This window comes from Nyctibius grandis, chromosome 23 (genome assembly GCF_013368605.1).
Source record: "Nyctibius grandis isolate bNycGra1 chromosome 23, bNycGra1.pri, whole genome shotgun sequence".
NCBI lineage: Eukaryota > Metazoa > Chordata > Aves > Nyctibiiformes > Nyctibiidae > Nyctibius > Nyctibius grandis.
In genome coordinates, this window is record NC_090680.1 from 817946 (window position 1) to 836599 (window position 18654).

At 41.1% G+C, this 18654-nt stretch overlaps 1 protein-coding gene across 1 annotated transcript in view; it reads left to right on the forward strand.

Moving 5' to 3' along the window:
• POLQ (DNA polymerase theta) overlaps window positions 1-18654 on the forward strand; it is a 51717-nt gene that overhangs the window by 31591 nt on the left and 1472 nt on the right. Inside the window, exons 20-30 of the mRNA XM_068417459.1 lie at window positions 1008-1248; window positions 2355-2548; window positions 4242-4379; window positions 5773-5947; window positions 6245-6380; window positions 8833-8951; window positions 9601-9785; window positions 10141-10252; window positions 11840-11964; window positions 13458-13611; window positions 15385-15500. Coding sequence (XP_068273560.1) covers window positions 1008-1248; window positions 2355-2548; window positions 4242-4379; window positions 5773-5947; window positions 6245-6380; window positions 8833-8951; window positions 9601-9785; window positions 10141-10252; window positions 11840-11964; window positions 13458-13611; window positions 15385-15500 — 1695 coding nt within the window. The remainder of the gene's footprint in view (window positions 1-1007; window positions 1249-2354; window positions 2549-4241; window positions 4380-5772; window positions 5948-6244; window positions 6381-8832; window positions 8952-9600; window positions 9786-10140; window positions 10253-11839; window positions 11965-13457; window positions 13612-15384; window positions 15501-18654) is intronic.

Sequence of the window (18654 nt, forward strand, 5' to 3'; positions counted from 1 at the left end):
ATGCACACCTCTCAGGGGGTTTAGTGAAATTTTCTTCCAGGGGGAAATCTAGAACAGTATTTAGAGAAGACTTCTTCTGCTATGTGTGTTCATGGTGCCTGCAAGAGAAACAGAGCAGGTTCAGTGGTAGGTTAACACGTTAATCTTTCACACCTGATTGCTTGGGTGGGGAGGAGGAGGTTAAATATCTCCCCTGTCCCAGCAGACAGGGCTGAACTCTTGTTTTGTTGCAATAAGCAGCCTGGGACTGAAATGGCAGAAGTGCTTCTAGTCAGATTATTGATTCTGAGAGCTGAAGACTTTGTAAGCAACAGATTTACCCGCTATGTGCATGGGCCACCGTGCTACTACTATTTTCTCAAAACAAAACAAAGTTTACATGTAATTTCAAAAGGTTCGGGCACCGTTTATAACTCAAATGAAACACTAGAAAGAGGTAAAAGCACCTTCTTGCCCTTGTTAGGAAAAGCTCTAGATGCATAGAAATTTCTGGTGTTGATTTTCAAAGCTTGCATCACATGTGGGCTGAATAGCATCATGGCAATATTAAAGTTTGCAGAATTCTTGGTACTAGTGCTGATGTGCAAAAAATAGGAGCGCTCAGCTTGACTAATATTGTAGACCAATAGCAAATTCTGATTTTTACAAAGTCAGTTTTCAGATGAAACATGTTTTGATCCTGATTTTCGTCTTTAATTCCCTTTGTGTTAGGTTTTAATAAATGAAAAAACCCGAGGACGACACTTCTAGATGTGTTTAGTTGACAGAGGATAAGGGTTTCAAATGTGCAGAATTAACTTTGAGTGAGAATGAAGCTATTCAGTGACTTATGCCCTCTTGAAGGTTTTATTTGAAATCGTGTAACTTTTCCACAAATTCTTCCAGGCTGCCTGCCAAATCAAGAAAAATAATCTGCACTATAACCTTGTGTTAACCCTCAATTAAATATTTACTTTGTATTATGACTAAAATGTAAAAAAGGTCTCATGGAGGTCTCCCTTTTTAAGGTTGCATGTTGGCTGCTTGATTCTGGCTCTAAGGAACGCACACTTCACAACATGGTGACTAACTTTCTCCCCAATGAGCTGCCTCTACTGGAAGGAGTAGGCACTGGCCCAGGGGTGCAAAGCCTGGGACTTAGTGCCAGCAGAGATCATTCTGGGCGGTACAGAGCAGCCATAGAGTCTGTGCTCATCTTCAATGTCATGAACCAACTCCATAATGAGTTACAGAAGGAAAATCTGACAGGTAAAGAGAGCTGCTCCACTTGGGGGCAAAGATGGGAGGGTAAAGATAGCTGTGCTGCCACAGGCTGAGTGATCAGTGGAGAAGAAAGGAGATTTGGAAGTTTTTATCTAAGTATACTCTGTGGCAAAATGTTCCTTTGTTAAAATTAAAGAGGGAACTTCCCTTGGAAGTACATCTGTTTTGTCAAAAAAATGAAATTAAATTTTAAATTAAAATATGGTTTTTATATCCCAAATATCCACCAATTCCATTGGTTAAGGCAATAACAGAGTCCATTTTAAGTCTCTGAATCAGGCAGATCTCTACCTCCCAGATGAGTACCCTGGCCATTCTGAGGGGGTTTGTGGGTCTGTCTATGGTTTCTCAGGAACGTTTTCAAAAGCTTTTGCATTTCCTTGTCAGAAGCAATTCCTAATATCCTCAAATGTTTTCTGAAGGAGATTTCTAACTCTTTGGCCTGCCCATATAGCGTTGTTTGCCATGTATGTGTTGTGTCCCTGAAACTTGTGTGATCCCATAGTGAATGATACAGTATGTTTGTACTAATATTTGCCAAATGCTTGTCTCTATTTAAAAACAAGCAAACAAAAACCCCTCCAAAAGCACATACCTGTCGATGGGCTTTATGATTGTTTCCCCTAAATTGTATCCAAAGCCTAAGATTAGGGTCCAGTCTCACTGAAGTCTTTTATTGCAAGTTTACCACATCATTTATGATTGTGACAACTAAACCTTAGAACATTTTTAAAAGATGTGGGTGGTGGAATGAAAGTGTATCAAGTTAGAAAGCTTTACATTAAGCATTCTGCAGTTTCTAAAATGTTGATAGACAGAGAGATGTGTATTTCTTAGAAAAAAAATCTTGGCAGAAGTTGTTATTCTCTTAAATACTTCTGTGATAAAAAGTTCTGGAATGCTTCATATTATGAAATATTTCTTACTATGAAATATTCCAGGAACAAAAGTATTTAAACAAAATCTATATTAAAAGATTTCAGTGTGTCAGGACATTCAAAAACTGAAGATTCCCCGGTTGTTTTTTTATGAATCTGTTGATCTGTTTTTGATGTTATAAAAGGTTTTCCTGGGGTTTGTACTTACTACAGATGTGTTTTCTAAAGTGGAGATGCCCAGCCATTACTGCTTGGCTCTGCTGGAACTGAATGGCATCGGTTTTAGCACAACAGCGTATGAAACCCAGAAACAGGTCATGCAAGCTAAACTGAGCGAGATTGAGACCAAGGCCTATCAGCTGGCAGGCCACAGCTTCTCCTTGACCAGCCCTGATGACATTGCAGAGGTATGTGAGGGTGGGAGAGGGAGAACTTTCTCAGAAGTTACCCTCAAGCTTTTGCTTAGACTTAAGAAAAAGCCTCCTTGGGCAGCCTGTGTATGAAGAAAAGACAAAACGCACATTGAACTCCGCTCAGAGTTGATTTGTCTTTACACTCATTACGAGCTTGCTGCCCGCAAGGTGCTGTGAGTCTCCTGCTTGTTACTGGTCATTCTGCTTTCTGCTAACTTCAGCAGAAATAACGACGGCAGAAGTGGAAATCAGCATGTTGGAAATAAAAACCAAGGGGAAATAAGTATATTGTTTGTATAGGACCTTGGCTTCTCATGGCGCATGAGATAATCTGCCAATTAAATGGCTTTTGGAATATTCTGGATGAACGGTGCAGGACTAGAGAAGCTTTTTTGCAATACCGGTATTCTGCACATGAGATGTGATATCACGTAGTCTGAGTCTAAGAACAGTCATACTGAATAAGTTGCATTGTTACCCTTGTCCCTACATAGGCATGAAAAAGGAGGAAAGGCTGCTTTAAAAGTTTTGAATCAATACTGTCTGTTTTTAAGAACCAGTATAGAACTGATTTTTTTTTTTAAAGCCTAAGAAACAGATTTCTGTATAAATTAGCAATCCTTTTATTCCTGAAGAACTTTGCTATATATTTTTTTAATGTATGTGACGTGGAACCTTAGGAATAGGTTAGAATTGCTGTGCATGCTTTTTTTCCCCATTTATTTTTTTTCTATATACTAATTTCCTGCTGAGGGGCTATACTTTATATGGAAAAAGTCAAAATTTGCAAGCAGCCATCACTAAAAGAAGTTCCACAGAAATATTCCTCCTTTGTTGCAAATGCAGGTAACGGTAGTCTGAGTTAGAGCTCCTGGAATAATGCTCGGCTCAATTTCCCTCTGCTTCATGGAAAAGAGGGAAGGAAAGTTTTTTTTCTGAAATGCTGTTCTCTGAACTACAGGAGCTTGTTTCTCGTGTGGAAATTTTGTTAGGAATCATGTAATCATGTAAAGTATCTTGTATAGGTTAGTAGACCTTTACCCTTCTAATTTTGTGTCAGTAAAACTTTTGTGCTACATAAATGTGTGAGAGAAAAGCTTCTGTTCCCTTCTGCCAGCTGTGAAGTGAAACACAATGGCTGCTAAATAGTGTATAATGCTACATAGAAACATGGAATGAAAAATGAAGAACCATCATCAAGCGAGCACATACTTAATTTTCCAGTTCTTGGCATTTGTTAGAAAAACTAATATTCTGGCTATTCTATAAAAGGTATTTGTGACCACCTCCTTCTCTGCCATTCGTGGTGCTCTGGAGCCTGCTCCCTGCTAACACTTCTTTTTTTCACTAATGTTCCTCCCACTTTTAGTCATCTTAACTCCACATTTTATTACCGTTGACTGTCAGCAGTAACCTCACTTATTGGATGGAGTTAATTACCTTTTCTAAAAACATACCTCTGAACTCAAACTTATAGTGTTCACGATGAGATTTTAGATTGCATTTTGTAGTTAATTAAAATGAGGAGGAATGACTTTGATAGCAGACATCTTTAATCAGCTTTTTAATTACCTGAAGCATTCATGCTATCCTTTGGTTGGAACAAGCTGTTTAAGTGCTAGGTTGCTTTTTGTTTTCTCCTGGGAGTAGCATGCAGAAACTAATGTGAAATGCTGGCCTTTTTCAGGTTTTGTTCCTGGAGCTGAAGTTGCCACAAAATGGAGATGTGAAAGTTCAAGGGAACAAGAAAACTCTGGGTTACACCAGAAGAGCAAGTGCTAAAGGAAACAGGGTTAGGCTGAGCAAGCAGTTCAGTACAACCAAGGTACAGTAAAGTCTGACAGTGACTGTAAAAATAACTCCCTCTTACTTCACACGTCTGCTGCTTGGATACATTGGAGTTAGGTATGCTGGACTTAAATGAAAGTCAGTTTTAACTGCCTTTTGCTCCTCTAATAACCACTGGAAATTCAAAATGGATTCTGCCTTCTCTGTTAGAAGAGTTATTAACTCCTCCTACTCTCCTAAAGCCTGAGTATAGTGAGGACATGACTAGAAATACCAGGCTTCAATAAGAATAAATCAGGCAGAATTTGATTTCCCAAACCACGTGTAAGACCAAAATAGCACAATAATTTTGTAAAGCCAATAGTAGAAGAATTTTTCAACATCAGCTTGAAAGATACTTAAATACCATGGTGATTAAATACAATATTTTCCCTGCCTGGTACTACCATATCTGTATTTTGTGCTTCAGAGGATTTGTCTCCAGAATGGCTAATCTGATGGCTTGTCAAATTTAGTATATCAAAAGCTTGTATATATGTGAAGGCTACTGACATGCTTGCCAGTTGATAAATATTGTGGAGCTGCATGAACACCAGCTGCTGCAGGCTAATGGGTTCTCTTGCCAGACAAGTTATATCAGCAGATATATATGTTCCCTGTTCTCAGGACTCATTAATCTGTGTTGTTTTCTTAGTTTCCCCTTGTTCAGTGTAGTCAGTGCTTGGAAGACAAGTATTGATTTCTGAAACTCAAGTGGCAGTGAAGAAGTGAGTGTGGTGGTGGTGGCAGAGCAGGGAGCAAGAAGCAAAGCGAGTATTTCCTCCTTCTGTGATGTGGAGGGATGAGCCTGCAGCTGCTTGCTGCATACAAAAAACATGTTATTTTGAGAAATGTTTGCATGCCACTGTCTTTTGAAATTCTTGTCAGTCCCTTCATATTTCTGATTTAACTGAAAGGATTTGATTGCTAGTGATCAGCTTTGTCTTTCAAGGAGCATGGTCAAGGGCTTCATTTTCTGTGTTCCTAGTATACAAATAGGAGAGAGCAGGGAGAAAAATATGCAAGATGGAGGAGGAGCATTAACGCTGGGCAAGAGGAGACAACGTAGGGGACCTATGGCAGGTGATGCTTTATTTGATCATTTCAGGTGACTTACTGGTTGGTGCAGACTAAGAGTGGTGATAAGGATGCAAAAGTCCAAAGAGAAGTGATTGCCTTGTGTGTAATAAAACTGCAGCTGTGTCTCATGGTGCTTTGATTGCCCAGCTGCAGGCAGTGTAAGTGGAGGGGATATCCATTTAATTTTAAGGCAGTGACACTGGAAGCTCACTGTGGATGAAGGAGTTGCTTTTTACTGCAGAAGTGCAAAAACTTTCATTAACTGCCTTTAAAGCTTTATAAATATAGTTGTGCCCTTTTCTCCCCACAAGGATGTTTTGGAAAAATTAAAGACACTTCACCCATTGCCAGGGCTGATACTGGAATGGAGGAGGATCAACAATGCCATTACTAAAGTGGTGTTTCCACTACAGAGGGAAAAGCGATTCAATTCTGCACTGGGAATGGAAAGGATATATCCAGTGTCACAGACTCACACAGCTACAGGTAAAGAAACGCATGCAAAATCCTCACCACTTACTGATTTTTTTTCAGTTTTTTTTTGGGGGGGGTGTGTGTGGGCAGATTTTCTATGAGGGAAGGATAGGAAATCAAGCCTGTGCTCTACTTCAACCAAATGAAAATACTGAAATACCTATTTCACATGAATCTGCCCTAAAAGTCTAGATGTGTTAAAATAGCTTTCTGTTCACTGAGCAGTATTATTCATTTCTTGCATGTATTAGCATGTAAGAGAGACTCCTTTTGGACCCTTACTTAGTTCTGCCTTGTCTTCCTTCTCAGGTCGAGTAACCTTCACAGAGCCCAATATCCAGAATGTCCCAAGAGATTTTGAGATTGAAATGCCAACTGTGGTTGAAGAAAGCCCACCCTCCCAAGCCCATGGAAATGTTAATTCTCGTGCTATTTCTAGGGGCAGGTAGGAGGATCTTGGCAAAGCTTCAGCCTACTCTTCTGATCTTAATGTGGTCGAGTTGTCAAATTTCTCTTTTCTGACTTCACCTGTGGCTGCTGTCACATCAGTCTGACTTGTTACTCAGTGTTTCTCTTACAGTTTCAGGGGAATGAATACCTAAAAATCAGTGACACATGAAAGACCTAATAATACTAACAGCATGTGGCTCTATGTAGCCACTTGCTTTTTGAAATTCTTTATGAAACCCTACAGTGAGATTAGCATTATGCTCCCAACTGTTGGATGAAAAGCTTGAGTATGAAAAGTAGCTAAACTGAAGTTAGAATCTGGTTTGATTTTCTAAGAGCTGCTCTGAAAGAGGACAGGATATTGTGGAAGAAGTAGAAGAAAGTTCATCTGGTTTATGCTGCGCAGCTCCCTGTGTAAGGGAACATGGGTGAATGTATTTTTCATTCTTTGTTAATAATTTCATTTGTGATAATGAACCTGCAAAAGCTACCAGGTAGCAGAAAAAAAATTTCTAAATCTGGTTTCTGTTAACCAAACACCCTGTTTTGACAGCATTACATGCCAATGCCAATACCAAGACAGTTGTGTGGAAGTCTAGTGAAGTATCAAGGTGGATCTTTTAGCAGTTAGGTTGTGAGCTTTGGGGCTTCGTACTTGGTAGTGGTTTTCTGTCCTTTCAGTTTCTCTTTCCATTCAGTTTCTTGTCCCACATGTGTCACCTGAGTGACTTTCATCATCTTTTTCCCCATGAGAGATGTGAGAACTTTCAGAAGTTTTTTGGCCCTTCTGTCTGTCTTTTCCGACCACCATGTGTCTAACATCCTTGTGCCTTGAGTAGGTCATGGGAAGGGAGCCCAGGAGTAGCAGTATCTTGTCCATCTGTCTTCAGGCCTAGCCATGGAAGCAGAAATGTCCTTCTGAGAAATAGCTCTGGCAGTGCTCAGGCTTGCAGCAGCTTGTGGGACAGTTGGAGAGTGGGCTGGGTTCTTAGAGTCTTCCCTGTAGAGAAACAGCCCATCAAAGGAATGGAGTGTGTCCTGAACTTTGAGGGAGGTCAGCTTCTCAGGCTGACTTGTGAGACTACATTCCTTAGTTAAGCAGCCACTGGGTTAGGAAGATGGGCAATCCTAAAGGCACAGCAATGACTGCTGGCACAAAAGAAGCTGTCATGCAGCCTGAGTCTGTGAAAGGCCTTCCAGACTTTGGTCCAAACTGTCTTTTATCTTAGTAATTACTATTACTACTCCTTCCTCTTGTTTTAAGAAGCTTCTGACCAAAGGAGTATAGCTAAATTAGATCATGGTATAAAGCCCTTACTCATTCAATTAAATTGGAAACTTCTGCTGGACAGCGTGATTCTCTACAGTTCCCATATGTTGTCCCTCGCCTTTATTTCTTTTGAAAATTGATTTCTGTGATTTTTGTGCTATCTTTTATCTCCTTGATCCCTACCATCCCTGAAAGGGAAGGTATAAGAAGAGAAGAGAGTGCTCAAGGGAAGAGAGTGTGATGTCTTTTCTGTGCTTTGCTGAAACTAATCTTGATCTCAGAGATACCTTTTCATTCTGATAAAGAAGATGCTCAGATCCCTGACCCAAACATCAAGGACTTACAAAGGCCTTTTGACGTCCAGTGAAGAACCCAAGAGACTGGCTGGTAGACTGGTGCTGATGGGAGTAGGAGGTGTGAATGGTGTCACAGCTGTGCACTGTTCGGTGGGTGCACTGATGAACACAATTCCATCTGCAGCTACAAGTGACTTGGAGGGACAGGAGAGTTAAGCAAGCCCTGAGAGGTTGCAGAGCACCTGGTGCCACTGTAAACTTCTGGCCTTCTGGAAAAAGAAAATCTGGTTGCTTTGAGGCAATTTTTTGCTCAGTCTGTAGAGGGGAAATGTGCAGTGTTTTACAAGCACATCTTCTGCAACTTCTGCTCTGCTTTTACAGGCTTAGTTGTGTGTGTGTGTGTGCGCAGTCATGAGGCTGATGTGGGGGAAATCTTTTCTGTCCCTACCAGGTATGGGTTGGTGCAGGCATTCTGCATGAGAATGATTTTGAGGGAAGACTTTGCACTCAAGGTGGGGTGTTGAATTTTTAGGATTCCTGTAGGATGACTTTGCTATTTTTCTGGAATGCACCCATCAGAGATCTGGGGCCTTGCATCCTACCTGTTTTGGAGTGGAATTATCCAATTACTGGACCAAACCCTGAATGTTCTAGGAAGATTTATCCCTGAATCTGTTCAGAGTCAGTCAGTAAACCCCTTCAGGTGTACATGTGGCCTCTGTCCAATTCCCCCATGCTCAAACTTTGGTATGGATTGTCCAGAAGAGTGGAATAGAGGCTACTGTCTCACTTGTTTTCACTGATTCTTTGTGGCAAAAATGATTATGCATCTTTAAGTATTTTCAAAATTGGTGAAGAACAGCCAGTCTTTGTCTCCACAGATGTAGAAAGCGCTCCAGTATTTTGCCTAATGGCCTAAAGCTTCAGGCTGAAGACAGATCCAAAGAAAGAGGAATACCGTTTTCTGTTAGCATGAGGCATGCTTTTGTTCCCTTCCCAGGTAATGCCCAGATCCTGCTCTGTATCAGCTAATTTTTAAGAATATAGTTAACAAAAAATCCTAGAGCTAATGAAGAGTTAAGAATTGATGACAGTATGTATCTGGCTGAGTAGCCTACTGGGAAGACTAATGCAGTAGTTATCATGCCCTCAAAATTATTCACAAGACTGTAAAGGAGAGTGTTTCAGCTGGGGAAAGTATAAAAATGTTATAATTCAAATGTTTACATCTTCATTTCCTCTTTAAGAATACATATTTTTTAAAGAGCTCTACTCAGGCAGCTCTTAATACACAAATTGCACTCTATCTGGTGTTCTTTCTGTCCAAATGTCAGTTCCCACATTGCCTACCCTGGCTCAGTACAAGTCTGCTGGTCTGGTCTCTGTGCTGAACACTTCTATCAGATGCTAGACTTCTACACAGACACCTGGACAGATACTTGTCTGTGTGTTTTTGATGGATTTTAGATGCAAGGGCTGGGTGGAAAGCAGGCAGGCTGGGCACTGGGGAAACAGGCAAGAATTTGTCTGATAGAAATGGCTGTGGAAAACTTTCAGAGCAGAAGGTGCAAGGACAGCTTCAGTCCTTCTTGTTGGAACGTTGTTGGAGTAATTATGAAATAGGGTTTCTGCTAACTTGTTGGCTTCAGGTGGCTTAATCTTGGCTGCTGATTACTCTCAGCTGGAACTGAGGATCCTTGCTCATTTGTCTTGCGACTGTCGACTCATTCAAGCCTTGAACAGGGGTACTGATATCTTTAAGAGCATTGCAGCAGAATGGAAAATGATTGATCCTGAAGCTGTTGGAGACAGGACCAGGCAACAAGCTAAACAGGTAATTTTTAGGAAAAAAATTCGGCAGCAGCTTTCTGGGCAGGAAGGTTCACTGTTCAAAACATCAGGGAGTCACAATAGTATGGTTTTCTGTTTGGGTTCAGCTGTGATTGTTCAGAAGTTGCTTTGTATGTCCTCCCACTCTCAATATGTTTCAACTGGATCTGTCTGGGTTTTGGGGGATGAGGGTGGAGATAAGCAGCATGAATGGCTTGGACTCAGAGGTAGTCTCTTTTCTTGAATGCTCGCCCTTGTTCCCATACACTTGTCTTCCAGTGAATCACATTTTGTCTTGGCTCTGCTTTCTCTGCATGGCTCACCATATGGTTGTGGTTCTTCACACTGTCCTCTGGCAGATTTGCTATGGAATCATCTATGGAATAGGAGCAACATCTTTAGGCGAGCAGATGGGGATTGATGAAAATGAAGCTGCCAATTACATTGAATCCTTCAAATCAAGATACACAGGTTTGGATATAGCTGTTTGGGAGCTGTGTGATGGTGGTTGTTGTTTTTAATTCCTTCTCTCCATGTCTCTTCAAACCCTAAATTTGTCTCAGCCCTCTACTACTCCTATCTCTTTTGAAAAAGCTTTTCATTTTGAAAAAGTGCAGTGCATGAGTACAGCACTTTGATACTCCGTAATGTTTTACTTTACACTGGTTTTATTCATCTTTAGGACCTTGAATTTGCTTATTACATTATGGTTTTTAAAATTAATTAATAAGCCCTGGGGATTCATTTTAAAGCTCTTAACTTTCTGAATAAGAAACACTCTTTTCCTTATTAAAACACATAGCTTTAAAGGATATGCAATGCAACTTCAGACAACACTTGTTATAATTTTTAAATATAACCGTTTCTCTCCTCTGTTCTTGTCTTCTGCTTTCATTGAGTTTTAAACTGTTTTGCATATAACCCTTACGTTTTTATCCAGCTGCTCAGAGCAGCTCTCCATATTTTGTAAAAAGACATTGTTGCATTTCTAAGCAGCATGTTAATTTTTAGGAAAGCTATAGAGAGCGTAGAGCTGCAATCAGAAAATGAATGGAGGGCAAATGGCATGAGAGACAGCTAGCTCTAATCATAAAACTTGGAAATGAGCTGGCAGATTCTGTTCTGAAGATTCAAGGTTTGTTTCTTTAGGAGACAGATGCTGAGAAATGGTGTCCTATTAACTCTTAATGAATCTGTTTAGTCTGCAGTAATTTCTGGGTAGTATCTCCTTGATGACCATTAGAAATAACTTCCTGCTTCCTCCCTTACCCTCCACGTGCATACATTCAAACTCCACAATGTACCTTATATTGTAACTTCATTTCTTATGAGTTTTCCCTTATATGTGTTGCCAAGCTGGCATGCTAAATTACATACGCAATGAATTGACTAATGCTGTCAGTCTTGATCTAAATAGCTCCTTTTATGTTATCTTTTGTAAACCTTGGGGACAAACTGTCTGAAGTAACTTTTTCCACTTCAGTGCAGTTGTTACCTGAACTTGCAGTGAAAGGGACTCTTCCCTGTCTCACCTTCCTTTGACCTAAGTTTCTTTTTAACACCCTTGGTGGATTCACTCCTTCCCTTGCAAAGTGCAGGTGGGCAAGTTTCTTTCATCTTAGAATCTGCAGTGACACAGTCTGAAGTCAGGCAGCCTGAGGCATCAAGGGCTTTGATTTCTGCTTTCAGCTTATTCCCTTCCTACTGCTTGTCTTTCCAGTGCTGGTCCAGGTCCTGACCTCCCCATCATCAATAATACATGTAAGATCCTCTGTGCCTGGTCGCTGTGCAGAATGGACTTCGTGCCTCCTCGTGCACAGCCAGATAGCCTGACACTATGCACTCTCTTCCACCTCAGAAGTCTTAATAGGTTTCCCAGCAGAGCTGAGAATAGGCTGAATGAGTGATCCTGTGCTCTTGTCCACTGACAGGGTCTAGGAAATTTAAAGAACTACCTTTGTGCTGCTTGGGTGTCCCAGACTGTTTTCAGTGACCCCAGTGAGAAGTTAACATGGAACATCAGCTGTATTAGGGAAATTTTTCTCTTTCCTTTCACAGGGATTCAGAAATTCTTGAGGGAGACAGTGAGGAGCTGCAGAAGAGATGGGTTTGTGCAGACCATCCTGGGAAGACGGAGATACCTGCCAGCTATCAAAGATCCAAACCCCTACAGTAAAGCTCATGTATGTTGAGTGCAATAATTTATTTTTTTTTTTAAAGTATTAGATTTCTTTGCATATCCGTATCTGTGGTTTTACAGGGTCTATGAGCCATCTTGGTCACGACCTTCCACTTCTCACTTAGTTGTTCTCTGAATAACAGAGCTTTTGTCATGGTCTGCTTGACGTAAGTCTTCCGTGACTGGGTGTACAGCTGTCATCACTGTGCTAACCTCACTTCAGAACTCCCACGTTGGAACTGGAGTGAGTAATTTATTGAAATAAGTGGACATGATTTTGAAAAGCCTCCACACAGTGATGTGCTTTAACTCTTCAGGCTGAGTTGCTCCCACTCAGCAGTCTTTGTACGTTATATGCTGGCAGCAGTTGAACAAGAAAGGGCATTTAAGTCCTATATTTTTGGGTATTTGTTCCTTTTCTTATTTCTCCTCAAAGGAAAATTGCTCAAACTTGTTAGAGAAATATTTACTTAATATATGCCTTTGCACTGGCATTATTTTTTTTCAAGGTCGTTTCAGACACATGTGTCATAGACTCTGCTTCAGTAAGAGTGAATTGACTCCCTGGGGAGATGTTGGCGCGTTTCCGTGGGGAGGAAGCATTATACTTCTCAGTAGGAAGCTGGATCAGGTTGTGTGGAATTAAAGACTAGAGTGGAAGAGGGAGGAGGTGGGGGAGTTTGTACTCCAAGTAGTTGAAAGGGAAACAAGGAGACTTTCAAAAAACTTTTGAGATGATTTGACTATTTAGTCTGAAGGATACTTCAGCATGAAGCTTTGTAGATGCATGTAGATGAACAGAATGTAGATTCTGTTCAACTTTGATTTATCCTATTAAAGACCAGTTAATGAATTATCTTCACTTTCATTTCAGCTTCCTCACAACTTTTTGCAGACATTTCAGCTCTAATCAAAGAGAGAAGAACCTTTGAATACAGTTTTCCTGTCTGAGGAGGGGATTAGTAGAGAGGTTGCTTGTGTGGAAAAAATGTCATAGTGTGGTCTGGTGTGTTTTTGCACAGCTGTGATGCTCTGGCAGGCAGGGTTCAGTGCAGTAGATCAGATTACTGGTCCATAAAGTCCATCTTTCTTGCCTTTGGTTATCCTTTCCTGATGGTTTTGAAGACAGGCAGAAGTATGGTACTTGGTACCATGGTACTTGAAGGGTACAGATTTTTCTGCTCCTCATGGAACTGTTACCATGTGCATGTGCTTCTCCCTCTTGTGGCTTGTGACTCTTGCAGATTATTACCCTTGATACTAATTAATTTTAAATTTGTGGAAATGCTGCTTTTCTCAGTCACCTGGAGAAATTTTGTGTCTGAAGCAAGTCTGTAATGTCTCTTTCTTTCAGGCAGATATAACAAATTCTTTATCTGGAGGTTTTACTGTGCCTGTATTTGGCCATGTATTTATTATTTTTAATGAAGTACTTGTGGCATGCTGGATTTGATTTATTTTTTTGGGCGGGTTTTGAGAACAACTATCTCTGTTTAGGCAGAGCGACAGGCTGTGAACACAACTGTTCAGGGATCTGCTGCAGACATTGTCAAAACAGCCACTGTGAACATTCAGAGACGCCTGGAAGCTTTCTCCTCTGTGATCAAGTCCCACGGACATCTGGAGAGCTCCTTCCAGAGAGATAAGACTGGTATGCTCGCCTCTTCCTTGCACACTAGAGCGAAAATTTCAGTGTTGCTAATTTAAAAAAAAAAAAATTGCCTGCAAAAAAAAGCTAGGGCCTTTGGGCTAGGAGTGGGAGACATTTCATTTCCTGACAGCGGTAAGTCTGTGTTTAATGGGCAAAAAAGTCATAAGGAAGGAGAGGGAATGTCTGCTCAACACACAAACTAAAGCAAATGCTGTGATCCGATCAGAAGCCCCAGTTGCCTCAAAGCAGATCTTGCAGAGGTTGGCAGTGGGAGTTCATATGTGATAATGGTCTGTGATGCCACCACAGAATTGTTCAAAAGCAGGAAGGAGAAACTGAGCAGATACTCTGGCTTCAAAGGCGGTGAAAAGAGAGAGTAGAACAACTTCTAGTTCCAAAAATACAATTTTTGGTTAGAATTAAGTCTGGAATTTGTTGACTGGAATTTGATGTACAGAGGCTCCGTGAGAGTGTTATATGAAGCACTTATCATCATAAATTTCTTCTAGCTGCAGATAGCAGAGCTGTGCTGGGGTACTCATTCCCAGAGGAGTGCTAGGAAGACTTTTATTTAGCATAACGTAGACAGTGTTTTGTCCATCAGTCATCTATTTTTAGAAAGACAACTTAAGGGATGGAGTGCTATATTTCTTTGATAGTTTATATGCTTCAACCTGAAACATGAAGCTGTCTTAATATGGAGAGTCTGATTTGTAGGACTGAGAAGGAAAACTAAATAATTAATTGCCGAACCTCTCAAAACATGTCAGGGAGTCTTGTTTTAGAGAGACAAGATTCAGCAGTGTGCTACGAGTAGAAGGCACGTGCTTGGCAGAACTTCCCACCCCCTTCAGGAGCAGCAGCTACTGACCTTTGGCCAACGTAATTGTAGGAAGGCGAGTAGATGCATTTGTGACAGTGTTTCCTCTTCTGGTACTAGCTGTTCAAGAACTGGAAGGAATTCTCTTTCAGCAAGTTGTAAATGCCTGTGCTATTAGAGCAGCATCCTGCATCGTGTGGCTTCTTCAACACTGCTGCTTCAGTGTGAGGCTTGTGTGAGGAACTCATGATGCTGTGAAACCCTTCCTGGAGTTGTGAACTGGAGTCCTCCTGTTAGCTAACCTGAGAAATAACTTTTGAGTCTGTGTGTGTGAGGTTGTGTTTGTTTATTTTTTAAAAAAAGCTTTTACCATGGAACTGTTTGTTCTGTTTTATTTTTGTCAGGCAAGGCCTACCAGGATCCTGTTTTTGTCAGCTCCTTATTTGTTTATCCAAAAACTGCTCTTTTTTTCTTTCCTTTTTTCAATCAGTAGTACCTACAGTTTCAGATAACTGCATTTGGGAGGAGGCTTACTGCCTTTTTAGACTAGCCCTTAAAATTATTTTGAAAGAAAAGCAGAATCCTAATTCATTGCCAGAGAGAATGTTGTAAACCAACTTCTGATTAAACTTGACATGATTTTGTTTAAAATTTACTTTTAAAACAGATGGTTCAGGAGACACAACTGTCTCTTGTTTCTGTTCTGATTCATATTTTTAAGGCTGAAATGTTTGTATCTAAAATGCTTTTCATTAACATTTTTCCCTCAGTCGCTGTACAAATATTGATAGACTAGTAATGTTTTGTGGTTTTATCTGTAGGCACGGGCTTTTTCATTTTAACATTCCTCATGTTCTTTTTCTCAGCATTAGGAATGTGTGAGGGTGTTTTAATTACAGGAAACATGCCTTTGCATAACGGTATCTAAGGAACTGTCCTCTTCACCTGTGCAGGAAGGCTAGCGAGGAAGAGAAACAGAGGAGGTTTACGTCCCATCAGCGGAGGTTTCTTTATCCTCCAGCTCCATGATGAGCTCCTCTATGAAGTTGCAGAGGACGATGTCATCCAGGTACAGCCCTGCAGTTGCCTTTTCAGCTGTCTGTCTACTGCATTACGATGTTTCAAACAAGCCTTCCTTCTGGGCGCTCAGCTTCTCTCCCCTGTGTGCTGAAAGGTCTGTGAAGACAATGTTAAATGGGGTGAAAAATGATGTTTAGGTTCTTGATCCCTTTGTTTTCAGACTCAAGTTCATTTTTCCAACGTGTGCTTTGCTGCTTATAACAGCAGCACATACAACTTCTCTGCAAGACTTGATGAATGAAGTAGCTTAATATCATTGACAGGTGTAGGGGAAAGCTTTTCCTCATTTGGATGTATTTTTGTCTCCCTTTTTACAACTGGTGTCTTCTGGTGCCTAACTCAGACCATGTATTGTTACAGCTGAGGTTTGTACTCTGTGTAGGGAAAGGAGGATTCTGTGCTTTTGGTACTTAGGCCATTTCCTGATGCAAGCAGTAACTCCTAGTCTGAGCGAGCTTTCAGCAGTACTGACTGGCTGGAGCATTTTTTGGTTTTTAACTTCATTAAGAACAAAAGGTTTAATATTTTTGTCTTGAATTTCAGCTTGAGCTTCTGTTTGTTTTACCAACTCTGTTCAGACATCTACTGCTTCAATCCAGGCAGGCTGTTTTAGTGGTGAAAAGGCTCCTAATTTTCTTTCTGTAGAAAACTGAAATCCCCTGAGTATAGCCTTTTACGTCTTTAGATACTGACTCCAAGTTATCATGGTGTCCCCAGAACTGGGGCCAAGTGAGTGGATTTGCTTATTATTTATTGCATTATATTTTTTCCTTAACAACCTCAGCTTCAAGGGAAATTATTACCAGCTTTTCTAACTGCCTTCAGATACATTTCTGTACATAGATTTTCTGGGCAGTCACTTACAACTGTGTATGTACACAAGGCGTGCTTACTAGACTCAGACTTTCCTTGTGTGTGCCAGATTTGCTTGTTTTTCAAGGATTTCTGTCTAGCTGGGACAACCAGCTACTTCTTACTCCTCTCATTAATTGCTTTTAGGGCCAGAAAGGGTCTTTTTTTTTGTGATAATATTGCCTGCTGTCCTTTCAGATGCACCATTAGAATTATCCTATAGTGGAAAGATCTAGGTTGGAAAGGATCTCTTGAAGTCTCTCCCTCTTAAGCCCCCACTCAAAGCAGGGCCTGAATTAATTAGTCCTTTTGAACTACAATACACCTTTTTGTAAAAAAGAAGGGAACATTTCTTGGTTTCTGTATGGGTGAGGTTTTTTTCATCTTGCTGGCACTAAAGTTTTATTATACTGTAAATCATGTATTTCTCAGCTGCAACAGCAATTTTTATTTAGACAAGTTAGTTTGGTCACGTGCTTGATGCTGGCTCTAGGTTATTTTCAGCTGCTAAAGTACACAAAAGAAAACAAAAAATATCTTTCTGTATATCTAGGAATTTGTATTCCAGTCAGAGTATCTTTACAAATGGTTTGTAAGAGAAACAATGCTAGTGATCATTCTGTTTTCATTTGCAGTCTGTCATTGAGCTAGCTTGCCTCCACACTGGGGCAATACCTGTTTTTTCTTGTGCTAAAGGGGTGAAATGCCGGGGGCATCAGGGCTTCCTAGTCTGTGCAGAATGTCAGAGAGAAGGTAGGGAGCCTTCAGAGCTCATCACAATAGCAAGACTGTGATAATACTGCCAAAGATGGTGGAAGGAGGCTTGACCTTCTACATGTTGAGCTGATCCTGGCAAGGAGGAGTCAGGTAGGAACATAAAGGTATAGACTAGATTAGGAATCAAAGGCTAGATGCTTTTAAACTGCTTGCTTGTTCCCAGCATCATTGCATGTATGTTTTTAAGATGTCCAGTATTCCTCCAAGCATGTTTTAGCTGACTGTTGAGAACCCTGGTGCTGTTTGCTTAATGTACAGGAAATTTGGAGCCCAGAGCCCCCCAGGTCAGAGTGTTGGTGCACGACTCCGTCTCATCCCATCAGCTTCCCCAGGGACCTCACACAGGTTTTCGTGTCTCCCCTGCAGCTGCCGTCCCTTGTTCTAGGTGCAGCAGCCTTAATTTGATGTTCCTCACTGGGTGCTGGACCTGTGACTGTTCTCAGAGAGTCTCCCTCTGTGTGGTGGTTGTGCTTAGGAGGGCTAATTTGGCAGAAGCTAAACCCCCTTGCGTTCCAGCTTGTCCTCAGGTGTTAGAGGGGCTGGGGGTGGCTGAGCTTAGCTCTGAGTGATGCCTGATTTGACAACTTGAATTTTGGCTGAAATAGGCCAAAGTCAGCACTATCAGTCCAGCTGCATTCACCAGCTGATACGTTGAACTAACACAGGTCCAGATGCGCTCATGCTGCGAGGCCCAGTCGCGGTCGATGGACTGACATTGTTCCAGATTATGCCATAAATCTGGGTGCACCCACCGAAATAAAATACTTGTGACCAGTTTCCCAATTAAGGTAATTTATTTGAGCAACAGATACAGGTTGTTTTAGATTGATGGTGATGAATGCACTGCCTGCAAAGCACGCTTAGGTACCTATGAACGTATATATGTTGCAAGATGACTATATAGCGCTAATAATACGATTACAAATACAAGCTTGATTTGTAAGTTTTCTGTGGAGCACCTGGAGTAACCAAGTGTACGAGTCTTATCCAAAGGCGTCCCTGTGGGTGGGGAAGAGAGGTTCAGCCCGTTGACTGATCCCAGGAGTCCATAGTGATGTCTCCTTGACTTCTCAGTGATGGTATCTTCCCCCCCTTGCCTGTTTCTTCAAGGCATTTTATACTATTTTGCATGTTTAGGTGGAGCTTGGGTGACTCTAATCATACGTACCTTTATTTTTGATTGGTGCAAAATTGTCTCGCTTCGATTTTAAAGGAAAGTTCAGAGAGCATGCTCAGGGGCAGAGGGAGGCGGGTAGCTTGTGGGATGGAGGTGTGTTTTGGTATTAAAATGAGATTATAATGAGCAAAGTTCATCCACAGGACACGATTTTGCCACAATCACAGGCTCAGTGACCAGCGTTCTGGGTGGAACGGGGTATAATTTCTTGTTGGACAATAGCAATGTGATTTATCGGCTACAAGATACTATGGAGTTCACATACCTGCCTCGTTTACACAGAGCCTGGCCATGGTTATCTCCACACTGTTCCACCCTCCGTTCTCTCAGAGTTAGC